This window comes from Teleopsis dalmanni, chromosome 2 (genome assembly GCF_002237135.1).
Source record: "Teleopsis dalmanni isolate 2A chromosome 2, ASM223713v2, whole genome shotgun sequence".
NCBI classification, from domain to species: Eukaryota; Metazoa; Arthropoda; class Insecta; order Diptera; family Diopsidae; genus Teleopsis; species Teleopsis dalmanni.
In genome coordinates this window covers 125,052,171-125,068,451 of record NC_051847.1, presented here as the reverse complement: position 1 = coordinate 125,068,451, position 16,281 = coordinate 125,052,171, and the positions used below count along the sequence as shown (strand labels likewise).

The 16,281-nt window shown below is 29.4% G+C and overlaps 2 protein-coding genes across 2 annotated transcripts in view; one reads left to right on the top strand and one right to left on the bottom strand.

Annotated features, from left to right (window-relative positions):
• The window catches only part of LOC119682735 (serine/threonine-protein kinase PAK 3-like), a 491,650-nt gene that overhangs the window by 123,037 nt on the left and 352,332 nt on the right, over window positions 1-16,281 (bottom strand). The window lies entirely within an intron of this gene.
• On the top strand, window positions 1,339-6,634 carry LOC119682736 (protein twist-like). The gene is made up of 2 exons (XM_038096241.1): window positions 1,339-2,655; window positions 6,310-6,634. Exons 1-2 carry the CDS (start codon window positions 1,364-1,366, stop codon window positions 6,551-6,553), a joined length of 1,536 nt encoding a protein of 511 aa, XP_037952169.1. The 5' UTR covers window positions 1,339-1,363; the 3' UTR covers window positions 6,554-6,634.

The window sequence follows — 16,281 nt, the reverse complement described above, 5'->3', positions numbered from 1 at the left end:
AAATTAATAGCATAACTATTTGTATACTTGTATAAATCTGCTACAATTTTTGCATCAAATTATCAATCTGGCTTCTGCAGTTTTTATTGCAATAGTTGAATGCATTGATGCAAGAACATTTGCACTGGATCGTGAACACGGCTTATAAGATATATAGTTTTCTTACGTTATATGAGAACTTGTTTTTGGATTCGCGTAAATTTATACATCAAATTATAAAATAATATAGACAGATGATTAATGTCATGTATAAAGTTTATATCATCAAATTAACAACAATTAATAATAATATCAATTTTACATGATGTTATGAAAAATTTTTCATGTGTGATACTAGAATTAATTTCAGAGCTAAACCATAAAATGAATGCTATAAGTAGAAACAAATTTATTTAATGAGTATTTGATAAACATACAACTATATATTATTATATACACAAAGTTTACTAAATATATACATATTTAACGGAAATAAAAATATCAATTTTTTATTCCCTTTTTATATACATTTTTAATTTTGCATATAACATATATATACGAGTACATACAACATAATTAACATGTTCTATCCAAATGACCGAGTTTAAACCATATATAAATGCTTTGAAGTAATGTCTTTTATTATTGCCATATAAAATAATATTAACTTTAGGATGATGTTCTTATATATATGTATATATTGTCAGCTATATCAACTATGTTTAGTATATACACAATTATATGCTCACTTATTAAAGAGTAATAATATTGTACATATTAATAGATTATATATTTTGCATTATAATGTCTTGAGATCGCTTTTAATATTAAATTTTAAACAAAAAAAAATTCAGAAGCGCTCTTCTCCCAATTTTACGATCAAAAGGAAGAAAATAACAACAACAAAACCATAGAAACTCTCTCCATTGCATGATCAATGCGCTTGCGATTGGTGAGCACTTCCACACAAAAATTTCTCTTAATCTCTTAAATTGTGTGTGAAGGCAGTGAAGTGATGACGTCATGTCGTGGGTGTTCTAAAATAGCCCATAGCGATATATAGTGTACGAAGGAGACAACTATTAGCTGCAAGAAAAGAAGAGATTATGCGTGTGAACAAATCAAAAGCCAGCAAATGTGTGATATATGGAAAGGATTTCATTATCAGTTGACTTCCGAGCGTAAGCGAGTTTGGTTATTGAGATATTTGCATATTGCTAACATATTTAGTACCAACTAAATAAAGTGCAAAATATTTAAGTAAAGTATTTCATTTAGTTTCATAATGGCTAAAATTTACAAGTATTAAATTTTAATAACATTAAAAAAAGACTAAAACTTGATAAAACAAACATTTGAATAAAAAACAATTTTTTTATAAATAATGTCGGTTCGCGCTGCTTCACCAAAAGTGTTACTGGATATAAGTTATAAGCCCTTACCTAATATAATGGAGTTTCAACAGAACGTCATCAAGCTAATACAAGTGGAGCAACAAGCCTTCATACATAATCCCATACCCTCACATCACAGCTACATGCCAATACAAACTCAGCAAATGCAGCATTTGCACTTGAACGAGCATCACATGACCAATGTGCCTGATTACGATGGTTACTGTCACATGGAACATGAGGAAACCGATTATAATATACCGAGTAGTGAAGTTCTAAGCACTAATAGTAGCAGCACAAGTTCAACCCCAAGCAGCCTACAAACGGCCTCACCTATTGCCAATGTGGGTACTGGCAGCAAAGAGCACAACCACTTTTCTAGTCCAATTGACGACAATTCTTCATTCATCAATGAGAATGGCAAACGTGTACGAGAATTTGAGTGTATCGGCAATGAAGTGCTGCAGAGCAATAAGAAATCCTTATTACAACTACAACAACGTGTCCAACCCACCCAAGACACAAAATTGTATGCAGACTATCTGCCAACGACTGTAACGGATGTGATGTCCAACATGTCAAATTGTGAACTGAAACCGAACAATAATCTAAATAATAATAGCACCAACAATAATGAGAATGAAAAAAAGTTACTACCGCCAATGCAATTTGAGTTTCCTGACGAAGATATGTGTGATAACATTATTGAATATAAATACTCATATCACTTACAACAACAGCAACAGCAGCAACAGCAGCAGCAGCAACAGCAGCAACAGCAACAACAGCAGCAACAACAACAACAATTGCAGCTGAATCATAATAATCTAACGAACACCACTAGACTACAGCAAACATCACAAATAATATCGACATCAGCACAACTGAGACCCCAACCGGATAGTCCCTTTGAACAATATGATCATGGTAATTCAATTAATGGCAGCGTTTACTCCAACTCAGATCGGGATGATATGGAATTTAGTTATCAGCAAACAACAGGTAATAACATACATATGTATGCGAATGAAGATGAGCTGAGTACCGTCGGAGATTTCAACGATTCAATGAAACCTTTTCGTAAACCGCGTCGACGTACCAAACGTAAGTCTAGTAAAACAGAGGATACAGAAGACTTTCAAAATCAACGGGTTATGGCAAACGTACGTGAACGCCAAAGGACACAGAGTTTAAATGAAGCATTCAAAGCACTACAGCAAATCATTCCTACATTGCCGAGCGATAAGCTCAGTAAGATACAAACATTGAAATTAGCCACAAGGTAAGATGAAGTTGATTTTTGTAACAGTAATAATAGTGTAGATAGTCTATTTAATATAATTAATATAATTCGAAGAATAACTGATGTTGTATATGTGAAGTAATATCATTCTTATTTCTTCTCTCTTCTTCTATATAATATATCTACGTTTCGCTTACTTATATCATTAGTATATACTTCTACTACGTTTTTCTTGTGATACGCATAATGTCACATTAGACAAATTTCCATTAAACATATCATAGTGTAGATATTCACTGTTATCTATTATCATTTAGATGTGATGATAATGCTGTAAAGTATTTAGATGTAAAGTATATATATATTAGTATATGTATATATATATATGTATTTACGTTCAGCTTGCATGGCTTACCTTTGCGTTTCTTTGTTTTGCTCACAAGCCAATAGATAATTTCAAAGCAACAAGTAGTAACTAAAACTAAATATGTATAATCATCTCTCATCCGAGCATCTAGTCATGGCTTGGTTAACTTATTTCATCCCTTATGCCTTAATTGCAACATTAGACTTCGAAAAACTTCAATTGCAAAATTTCTTCAAAATATGAAGCAAGGTAAGCAATAGAGGCTTACCTCTATTACAAGATTATGGCTTATCTAACTTTCATCTTTAAGCAACCTGTAATATTCCGAAAGAAGAGTATCACTCAAATAATATCAACTTTGTAAAAAATATTAAATTTCATATGTTTATTATCCGTAAATATAATTTTCCCCCACTACTTATATCTTAAAAATTGGGAATAATTCTCTTTGTTGTCCTCTAAAGTATCTTCTTTAAAGACTTTGAACCGAATATACACTGCATAAACACCAACGCACATGGAATATTCTTACATAGCCCTTTGGGTGCATAAGAGTCTCCTTTTAGTTTATATCTCCAGCGCTTTTTTGGAAATCATTTCTTCCTCAATCTAATATATCTGTTATTCGTAATTAATTTCTTTAATATTTGATTGCAGAAATGACGTGTTGTAAACAATTTATATGTCTTTGAAGACATCTCTTGTCTATTATATGTAATATGTACTGAATGCCATTCAAATAAAAGAAAATATAGACAAACAAAAATCAAGAAGTTTTATATAGTGCAGGTGATCTACAATAATGAAATTCTTTTATGGCAATATTCATTGAATGTATGTTGTCTTCCATTAAAAATATCAGCCAGTTACATACTTGTTCAGTTATTGACCAAATCTGCGACTAGTTAAGTATCTAAGTTGATTAAAGAATCTCGCCTATTTTATTATTTCTCAGGAATACAGAGTATTTGTTTTGTTTCTTGATTTTGTGTATTCTAACGAGATTGTTGAGTAGCACATTTTATCGTCACACGATACTTTGAAATGATGTTTATCTATAGTTAACCAGAGCTGTTGGAGTAGCTATGACTTAAGTGTTTACCGGTGTCACATCTTTAGTATTAGTAGCCTATTCAAAAGACAGTTTTACGGTTCAAAATTGTTCAGAGTTTCAAAAACTAATTATTAATGATTTTTATTCAATTCAAACTTTTCATATTAAATTTTAGCTGACTTTCGAAAATCCATTTTAAATCAGTCTCAGTATATGCTCTTGCTTAGTATATTCCAAACCATCCTATAAATTTGCATGTCTCAAGTAATCGTCAGTTCAAACGTAAAGATAAAATTTAAAATAAATTTGTATTAAACACCTATAAAGGTTTTTGAAAATCAACTCTAATTAAGTACAAAATATTTAAATTAAAAACTTTAATTAAATCCAGTATAAACACATTCGCAAGCTTTATTTATTTTTTAAAATTCAAAACTTAAAAAGAACATTAAACATTGATTTTACTTTGGATATCTCGCTCTTCATATCCTTAGTTCCACCTCAACTTGTTATTAAGTTTTTTTTTTTTTTATTTTATTAACCCAGCATTATAGCTGGGTTATAAGTAAGTTATATAAAATAACGACTCCACCATTTTCACTCTTGACTCTTTACCATTGATAAAAGAAGAATTAATTATGCTATTTTTTAAAAATATTCAGATATCTATCCTCAAGGTTCTATAACTTTCTTGGTATAACAAGTAAGGATCATATGTTTTTTAGAGCTTATACCAATGTACTTCTCAAATACTATGTTCATTGTTTTGATATAATTCAATTCATTTAGCATTTAATTTTACAAACAACTATTATCATTTTACTTCCTTACTGTAAAATATCAGAAAAGTATTTACTAGCTTATGTTTTTAATTTATGGACCAGGTGAATATCATATCCCCATTTCATATTATGATGTCTTCAACAGCTTATATTCTGGTTTTCATTCGAAAGGTAGGATAACTTCTTTTTAGTTAGAGCCTGTTAGGCACACAAAAGAGCAGTTACGATCAGTAAAGTGTTCTGTGTCAGTGAAAGCCAGGATCATGTATATTTTCAATGCTATTTTGTTTTATTCTAGTCCCTTAAGAATGAAAGCAGATCGGAAGTTCCACACAATTCAGATTATAGCATGGAGTTTCACTGTCCCAGTCGTCTAACTATGCATCCTAGTTTGCGACACTAGTCAATTGTTTTATTTTATTAATATTTTTAATATGTCATTTTATTAGTATTGAAATTTGTTTTGCATTTATTTTGACAAATTATTTAAGAAAAGTTAAATATCTTAGGATTTTAATTAAACTACCTATAGTTATTTATTGATGGGCTTAAAGCATTACTTCTTTCCAACGCGAATTCATTTTTTTATATAGCAGCGGTAAATAAACAGATCCAACTATTTTACGTTTTTAGTTTTACTGAACCACTTAAGATATAATTATATCATTTTCAACTAAAATTTATATTTGTGCTACGACGAAAATATAATAGGTTCCTATAATATAATCAGTTATTAAGCCACCCGTGTTGAATGTTATAAAGTTAAAATGAATAAGACCAACATATAAAAAAGTTATGTATTGGATAATTGCCTATAACCCTACATATGTATATACATAAATATATAAATGCATTTCAGATACATTTTTATATACAGATAAAACTCCTATATATTTACTACCTTTCATGACTAAAAGGAACATCTTATACTTTCATTAAATTAAAAATTCTACATATATGAAAACGTATGAACATATCTCTCTCCTATCAAAATGTAACTGTACACTTTTCGTATATTCTTTACTTCAACATTAAAATCTTATGTTTATTTTTTCATTCAATAGATTTACCTATTATAACATTTATTGCCATTACTTTTAGCACCATTTTCTTTGTTCTTATTATCACATTAAAATCAATCTCCCAAACAAAACCCTGAACTTTAGCCACACGCTACACTTAAGACCCATAATAAAAACCAAATATTAAATTTTCCAAACCCGAGACGGCAATGTGAGGAAATCCCGCTCAGCTGGATTTACCCTAACAAATACCAATTCCGCGTTTGTCCGTACCTGATTTATTATTGTTTTTTTACCTTTGAAACGCAACTTGGAATTAACTAGAGGCGCCGCAATCGTGACTTGGAATAACCCAAAATCATTGACTAATATATTACTAACATGATACTTACACACATTATGTAGTTTTTTTTTTATCAAAATTCAAGTATGTGTTCTATACGGAATTATATTTTACAATTATTTTAGATACATAGATTTTCTTTGTCGAGTCTTGTCAACTAGCGAAATCAATCTATTGAAGACGGTGGACACAAATAATGTGGCAGGCGGCAGCTTTGCGGCATCACTGCTCAACACCGTCAACGGCACAGAAACTGACCTCAAGGGACTGCATCGGGTGACCGGATCATCTGTAATACCACCGGAAAAATTAAGCTATTTATTTGGCGTTTGGAGAATGGAGGGCGATGCCCAGGCAAATAAAACATGAATGTCGGTAGCTCTTCCGGGGCTGAGTAGAGTTTGTGTGGCTTGCAGTTGAGCTACATGTTTCATACTTTCCATTTACATTGTAAGCATAGTTAAGTTCATTATTGATAAGTGAAAATGATTATATATATAAATATTTATTGTATTAATTAGTTTTATTTTATTTTTTTCCTTTATTTTAATTTTGATTTCAATTTTTATGTGTAAGCAATAAATTTTTGTACGTAAAGAAAACAAAGTATGTGATGTGTTTTATTATTAGAACTAAACAGTTTGTCTTGGGTTTGCTGCCTTGGCACACCAGATGTGTTCACATATCCATAAAATGTACCAGAAAAAAATCAATATTCTCTTTAAATTGGAATTTGTATATTATTTTTTGCGCCATTTTAAGAACAGTTGTGGGATCCACCCATTACCGAAGTTCGCACGCACACAGCCGCGTCTGAAGCCTATATGCGGATAGAATTCTTGAAAAGAGACAAATTTTTTCTCATTAAATTAGGCGCGAAAAAAATGTTTTTCAGCAGTTCTTGAAAAGAACATTTTTTCCTCATCCAGTGGCAACGAAATCGAAAGCAAAAACGTAGAATGAGAAAAAAATTAATTATGTGGGGAACTTGAAAGAAAACACAATATTATTGTGTTGTAAATATTCTTCCGCGACAAAACCGTACTCATGGCGTAACGTCATTCACCAAAATACTCCACTTACTTGCTCCAAGGCGTATATTCCTATACACTTGCGAAGCATTATTATCTGGAACGGGTGTCAATATGAGCCACAAGTAATTGAAGCAGAAGACTGCACTTATTGCTACTGATGATCTGGCAAGTACAAAACAGCATCCGGTGATTTATTGTACTTTTCCTCTGAGACGTACACAAAGCAGAGGGAGGCAGTAACGACTAAGTCGGTGTGTAGTATAAGTCAAAGTTACAAGCATGGAATTCTGGTTTAATAAATCACAAAAAAACTATTGAAAACATGAATTTTACAATTTTACGAAAATTGAGGCTTAAATGTATGGTTCAACCCATATTTATGCAAAAAATATCAACAGAATTTCAACATAAACTACATAAGTCCGTTTATAAATTTTAAAATTATTTTATATTTATTAATATGCACTTCGTTTTAAATCGTGATTAAATTAAGGTAGTATTATTACATTCTACCTGTATTATGCTTTGAGTCTTCTTTAATCTTATCCTAGAGAATTGAATATTGCAATAAGTTATGTTAATTTAGTTGATTGATTATGTGTGTGATGACAGCAGAAAATTTCTCTACTGTCCAAGTAGTGCATAAGAAACTATTTTTTTGATCATAAAGGAAACTATACCCTTAAGATCTGTATTTCAGTTTTATTATTATTAGTTTAAAAGCATTGATGATGAATTACATTAATCTAGAGCGATCTGTGCATTTGCGCAGGTGAGGATCAATTCCGTCTTTTTGTCCCTCTTCCCGTAGCTTCTGTAATTTTCGTTAAAAGAAATCTATTAATATAGGAACTAGGAACTAGTATAGGTACTGATTGAGTTCTCACTCAAAATACTGACAGTTTAATTATGCTATTCATAAATATATAATAAATCGTCTTTTACCAGGTTTAACATTTTCAGTCATTATATCGATTCACATATTTTATAGTTTGCTTTTATCAGATTTATGAATTTATAATAATTAGTTCCTGTTCTATAAACATGATGTTTTTTTTTGCATTTTGGTATGCTCGAATAGCAGCTATTTGCGGTAAACTACATACTATAGTTCTTCATTTCAATTCTTCAAGTCTTAATATGTTACAAAATTACCTTAGATTCTTTCTGCTTAGTAAAATTTAAAGATTCTTATTTAATTTAAAATTCTTTCTGCTTAGTACTAAATTCTTTTCGAGTTCATCTGCTTTTTTCTTTAACCTGTTTTTTTAGCGCCGACTTTAATAGAAATAGATTATACTCTTTCGAAAACTTCGTGTTGAAAGTCAGTATCAGAATTCATTTTTCTAAATTGAATCTTAACATATCATCTATCAATATTTGTATCTAGTTAGAGTCCATCTATTTCAACAGCAATTAGAGAGAACATCCTATTTCAACATTTATTTGTTTTCATAATTTTTCAAAACAAATGATCACAGTTCATTTCTACTCTGTATTGTATATTCATAACTTAAAACTTGAAAAGTTTACTGAAACTATTCTATGAAGCCCATTATTTTCTCCTTTTGTAATATAAAAGTTCATAGTTTCAGAAAGTCCTTACCATCATGGTCTACAAAAACATTTTCTTAAGTCATGCTCTTACCCAAGCTTAGCAGAGAGGTCCATAGTTTCGAAAATGATTTTGTTAAGTATATTTATTTAAAAATATTTTGTTTTTTCGTTACTGCAGCACATAATTTTTTAACTACTATTTTATTATAAGACATCACCAGAAATCTTCATCTCATCCGAAATTAATCTACTTACATACACTATTCCATTTATATTTTTAGTATTTGTCACCTTTAATACCCATTTCTTGAAATTTATACTTCACTCTCTATATTCTCTATTTATAATTCACATCCCAGTATAAAACATATTAAGGAACGTCACATGAAATGTTGAGATATGGTTAAAAGTATGTTGTCCTATTAGTTTAGTTTTTTTATAATTTGTTATTTTTAAATATCCTTTAATGGATATGAATACTACTATTTGAACTATGTGTTAATTTATTACTATTGTATTATAATTAATATAATATACTTAATAAATATAAAGTGAGACGTTATAATTTATAAAGTTCTTTTTATTTGGCATCACATTATCCATCGTCAGTAGGAAGTATAATTAGACGTTATTATTGAAAAGGAAATTCAGGTAAAAATTCTTGTACTTAATATTTTTTATACTCCAGTCAACTTTTTAATTATTGATTATCTCTATTCCAATTGACCTTATGTGATAGAGCGACTGCCTTGTCTTATATTAACAGAACTTATACTATTATTGGTTGGATATTTTACGCGATATACCTATGTGTCATGATGTTGCTCCTAATAATTTTTTTCTGGAACTATAAGTTATGCAAAATAATTAATTTATTAATAACACTGGACATATAGAACAATTTTATCTGACAACAAGAAACTTATTTTTTTTTTGGACCTGTTTCATCCATTGTCATCTAACAAGATATTGATAATATTTTAATAATAAAATAAAATTAATGTAATTTTAATTAAATTAACTCTTTCAGAAATTAAGGACACTTTGCAGAATTTGCATATTACTTATCATTGAATTTAATTTATAGAAAATATTGTATATTCATTTTCGTTATAATTTTAGTAAATTAAAAAAAAGTAACTCTAAACCAAACGTCACATTCATTAAGCCTGCAGTTGTTCTGCATGACAGCTATGGATCCTACCATTAAAAATCTTGTCCACTCCTTTTAAATTAAAATGAATCTACACATACGTTAACATACTTCATAGTGTTCAAGGATAGCACTTGGAAGACCGACTTAGTACTTACACGCAAGGAGAAAATGAAGTAATAATTCAATGCATACGAATTTAGTTAAAAAGTACTTGAACCCTCTTTTTAATTTACATAAATAAGTATGTATGTGCATAAATATATATTTATACTTAATATGTATATAAATAACTGTTCTGCTTTTCTGAAAATGTTTTCCTTTTTTTTGTTATATTTCATTAATGACATTTTTCACTCAAATCGAGAAATAATAAATCAGTTTCGATGCACTTTCCTCTAAGGAGTTTGCAGTACATTTTCAACAAGGATTCATAGCTGGCGATATTTTTTCAAATCTTGGACGACTGTGATGTACTCTTTACACCATTAAATTTAAGAGGTTATACTACAGAGCAAATTTTTGAAGTTTAATTTAACAACAAAATAAATATACTATTATTAGGTGGAGACATGTTGTTCTACAGACAACGTATCATAAATTGAATGCTTTTGTTTTTCGTCTTTCTATAAAACGGTCTAGCACTTACATTATGACATTAAACTGACCATAATCAGGAACGCAATAGAACTAACATATATGCTGCCTACAGAATACTCTGTGTAGATATATATAAACTTTATTATCATACTTTAGTAGTTAACTTCAAATCCTTCAAATCGTCCCATATATATTTTAATGTGAGGTTTGGAAGTTATAATATATAATATATAAATATTATATATATATATATATATATATTAGGGTGGCCGTAATATGTATGGGGGCAAAAAAATGTGTTCGAATTCCAGATGCCACCCCCTAAATTTATTCGAATACTCAAAAAACTACTAAATGTGAAGTTTTAGACTAATCGGATAATGTTTAGAGGTCGCTCATCGACCTTAAACTTCGGGAAAATGCCATTTTTTCACTTTTTTCAAATTTCTTCGCTCCCATCTCGCGTATTTTTCACCTTTGACTATTTGTACCAAATTAATATTATTCTTTAACATATTAGCTTTCAAATAAGGTAAAAATCAATCAATTTCGTCCACAATTAACTACATTATTACTAAAATAAGAAATCATACTCGATGTTTATTGAAGCTTTTAAGAGCAGCATAAATATGGGAATAAATACGAGTACGTATGAGCAAAATCAGTTTCTTGGACACAAAATGGTACAATATAATATTTGAAGACAATCAAATACTTCCTCACTATATATAATTGTCCACACTTCATTTGAATAATATGCACAAAATAGATTAAAAAATATAATAAAAGGAAAGGAGTCCTTAAGTAAACAAAAGAAATTCTCTTAGGTGTTAAGATGAAATAACAACTTTTTGTTACAAAAAACTACAAAAATCAATTTGCAGAGATGACTATAAAGAACTATTGGAACTAGTTATCATCTCTTTGGGAGAAAGTTCATCACCAATATTCCGTGACCTTGGACCAATGCACCATGCTCGTTGGATGTCCAAAGCCCTTTACTGTTTAAAGATATATTTATAATACATGTTTACGTAAAATATTGGTTCAAATGTGTTATAGCATCAGAAGCAGCTTACCAAGATTTTTGTTTTACAAAAGAAATGTATAATTATAGATGCATCGATAAGACAATATCTGAGGCTGCTATTAAGAAGATGTGTAACCATTTATGGTATTTATCCGATGAATGCATTGGTCTATCATTTTTTGATGACAACATTCCAATTAAAATTAAAAAAAGAATGACAGATAAGTAAAAAAAATTATATCAATGAATGTTGAAGTAGATAGTGGTGATAACAACGAAAGCCACGACAATGTGGACGATATTAAAAAAGACGGAGAAAAACGAATTCTTTTGAAGACGGAGAATGTAACCGATTTTTTGTCGAAATCACTAGAGGATTTTGTGACAGCCAATACCATTAAGTTTTTTAAGCGATTCAATATATCTACAGATTTCTTGAACCTAGAACCAGAAAAATGGAACCAACATACAGATTATGTACACGCGTTAAAAATTGTTCACAGTATAAGACCTGTTAATGATACGGTAGAGCGAGGAGTAAAACTATTTGCAGAATTTAATAGAGTCCTTGGTAAAAATGAGCAAGATAAACAATATTTATTGCAAGTTATAACAGATTATAGAAAGACTTTTAAAAAGTATACTGAAACAGTTTTGTCAAATAATAAATAAATTTAATATTTTTTTTAAATAAATTACTTAAGGACTCCTTTCCTTTTATTATATTTTTTAATCTATTTTGTGCATATTATTCAAATGAAGTGTGGACAATTATATATAGTGAGGAAGTATTTGATTGTCTTCAAATATTATATTGTACCATTTTGTGTCCAAGAAACTGCTTTTGCTCATACGTACTCGTATTTATTCCCATATTTATGCTGCTCTTGAAAGCTTCAATAAACGTCGAGTATGATTTCTTATTTTAGTAATAATTTAGTTAATTGTGGACGAAATTGATTGATTTTTACCTTATTTGAAAGCTAATATGTTAAAGAATAATATTAATTTGGTACAAATAGTCAAAGGTGAAAAATACGCGAGATGGGAGCGAAGAAATTTGAAAAAAGTGAAAAAATGTCATTTTTCCGAAGTTTAAGGTCGATGAGCGACCTCTAAACATTATCCGATTAGTCTAAAACTTCACATTTAGTAGTTTTTTGAGTATTCGAATAAATTTAGGGGGTGGCATCTAGAATTTGAACACATTCGTAAATAACGGCCACCCTAATATATATATATAATATAAATATAGTCTTATATTACATATATATAGTCTTAACAGAATTTTACAATGTAAGGAACTATAATAATCCTCTAAGGAACTAAGGAACTATAATTCTAACTCTATAGTGAAAAGGTAGATCCGTTTCAAACAATTTATAAAATGACAAAAGGTGTCGATTTTGATTTGATTAGTTATTTTAAAAGTGTAAATAAATGAATTAATAAACTCACAGATGAGAACTTAACATATTCTTTACTTTTTCAGTTTAATTTGAAATATACTCATAACACTTTGCTAATATTATTTACAGGACGACTTCTGAGAACAAACATTATGTATAGCATGTAGTACCATAAAATTAGTTTTTGTTTATGGTTAAGAACAACTAGCATCAGAGCGGTTTTTTATAGTGTTTAAATTTTCCTTTAAGTGGTTAGAGTTATTAATAGTTATTACCGTAAGTTCTGAAATAATAAGATAACGTTTTTAGAAAAAACAATTATAACAAAATTAAAACCAAAATATTTGTTTCGAAAGACGATGACACAATTCTGTATGCGATCTCATTTTTTTTTTTGAGATCTCATGTTCTTCTCTACACATCCTACAAGCTTCACTAGACTAAGTTTTCAGTTTTGTGAAATGATAGCTTAGCATACAAAGCTCAGTCAGAATTATTGTAACAATTTTAAAATTATTTTTCTTAGCAACATTCAATCCTTAAACCGTTTTAGTGATGATTAGTGATATCGTTTCTGATAGCCCTAGTAGGCTATCCCAATATAGTTTTGATTGTTCCTCCTCTTTTTTCTGAATGATTTAAAATAAATAATCTCCTGACAAGTTCACAGCTTCGTTGCCTAAAACGTCAGCGTGACCCAAAACCCATAGAATTCATATCTGATTGTTTTGGGCAAAGATATCAAGCTTTTCAAAAATTGAGTGGCTTTATTGCTGCCAGCCTATTAGTTAGAAATACGATACGATGGGTTTGACAGACTCATTTGACATGCAGTAATTTCTGCTTAAAAGTTAATTGTGCCTTTTTACCTAGCGCTTCTGAGTATTTCAATCCCAAGCATTTCAATCCATATTCTGGTTTATCTTATAGGTTTAAGTTATACCATTTCAACTATTTGTATTACTGTATTCATTTTTAAAACAAACTATGAAAATAAGCTTTAAGTGCATGGTGTCTCGTAGCATTGAAATGTTAGGAAGTTGCTTTGCAAGGATGTCAAATTTCTTGCGATTTGGAGAACTTCCTAAATTGATGTTAGTTCTGGTCATATGTAAAATGGCGATCCTCGTTAGTAGTTGAATTTGATTCTGATAAGATGTAAGTCTTTTCTTACTATATGAGTCCATAGTAGACTTCAAAGGTTGCCGTCGGACATAATCTAAAGTTCCCATAATACCAGTCTTTGTTGAGTGTGTAGATATACCTTGTTTTTTAATAAGCCTGATATTTAGTTGTTTGACTGATTAAGTTAATTTTACAGGGAAACGCAGAAGTTTTCAAAATTGAACGGAATATTCTGCGATTGTAGCTTAAAAATAAATACATTTCTAATTTGAACAGACATCCACTAAAATATTCGATGAAAGCTTTGACTACTTGTACATACGATATGAACTATAGTAAACCAAACATAAATGGAATATACAAAAAAATTAATAATTATGAATTCCTATGTAGATATATAATTATAACTAACTATATTAAAATATATGTTATGGTCCACATACTGTTTTAAGAACTGTTATATAATGAAGAAGAATAATAAAAACAAAAGGAACAATGTTCCTTTTATATTAATGAAATTAAGTGTTATTCTTAAAATAATTGATTGATAATAGTCAATCTACAGTTATTAAAGCTAAAATATTCGTAATCCATTTGAATTGTCTTGGATCATGAATCGGCTTATCTCTTTTACTCCAAGCTGTATTTCTTTTGACATTGTTGTTAACACCCCATTTGTCGTTTCCAGTTATGAGTTATCTCAAGAATGGATGGATCATTTGACTAATAATTTACAGACATGGATAAAAGTTTTATTGAAAATCGAGAAAATATTGAATGAAACTCATTAGAAAACTTAGAGATGTCTAACTTTTGTTTTTAAAGATCAGCACATGAGTAAAGTACATCTATTAAAAATGTTGGTTTCAATAAAGCATCAAAAGGTGACAGAGACCTTTTTATATAGACAGTCTTTTTAGTTATGGCCAAAATATATCTTGTATTGAAAGTTATATTACAATTGTCAATATCGCATTTTTAAAACTATCTTAATACTTTTCTGTTGTGCCTAAATTCAAGAGCAAATTTTTAGTTTATTCACGATTATTTGCTATATATTTATGTATACTTAATATATACACATTTATATAATATATGTTATCTATTTAGTAACATATAATTATATTTGCTACTAAAATATTCATATTCTAATATTAATTAATAAATTGCACTATTTTAACTAATGTGATGAACACACAGAAAGTCTCGTCATTGTGACCAATTTTTAGTTGAAGCATCTTTCGCAATCACAAATTTTTAATTTGATAATGATTGCCTGTATAACATAGCCCTAAGTGGAGCTCTAGGATCCTCATAATAACCTTATATTATATAGGAAGTAAAAGTTTTTATTCATATTTTTTATTTGATATTAAATTGAAACACAGCAATTACCTTTAACAATTAAGGAGCTTAGTGAGCTAACATTGAAGAGTTGCTTTTAAGTATCCAAATTTTATTTGATGTTATTATAAATATACAAGTTAACATAAATCCATTTAAGTATGTACAGCAATAAAATATAAAAAATGTACTTGCTTCGAACATTTTGACACGCCTTTAAAGTATAGTTTTTTTGTTATTTTATATACATTTTTTTCAATTTTGAGTTTTTGGTTTCAAATTACTGGGAAAGTGCAGCAGTGCACGAGTAAATCCATGTTCATATATTATAACTACTTATGTCTTAGACTTCAAATTAATGCCGCTGTTCTATAAATTCATTTGCCATGCTACATTCGGTTAAAGTCACTGAGTCATTTAAGAACATTTTCTCTTCCACGACTTCCACATACAAGTACATTGATAGATACTACAACAACAACAACGACAACAACAACAAAAAATGAAATAAGCAAACTAAAATTAATTTGAAAATGTGTCACTTCGCATTTGCCTAGGATAACACGACACAAGTTTCCCTTTAAGATCATTAGTATTCGCTAGAAAAAACAATATCTGAAAGAATGTGCACTCCAGCGATGAAATTGACATTAAGTGGTGGGGAATGCCGCAGCAAATATTGTCATTTGCAAAATTTGCTGCTGCAAGAAATATTTGCATTCACTCGCGAAACGAAAGGAAAACTTTTGGCAGATTTCCGTTTCCGTTTTTGGTGATTGTTTTTAATTTCTTTAATTTTTATATATTTTCAAAGTAAAATTTGTCATGAAATTTACTTGAAAGAA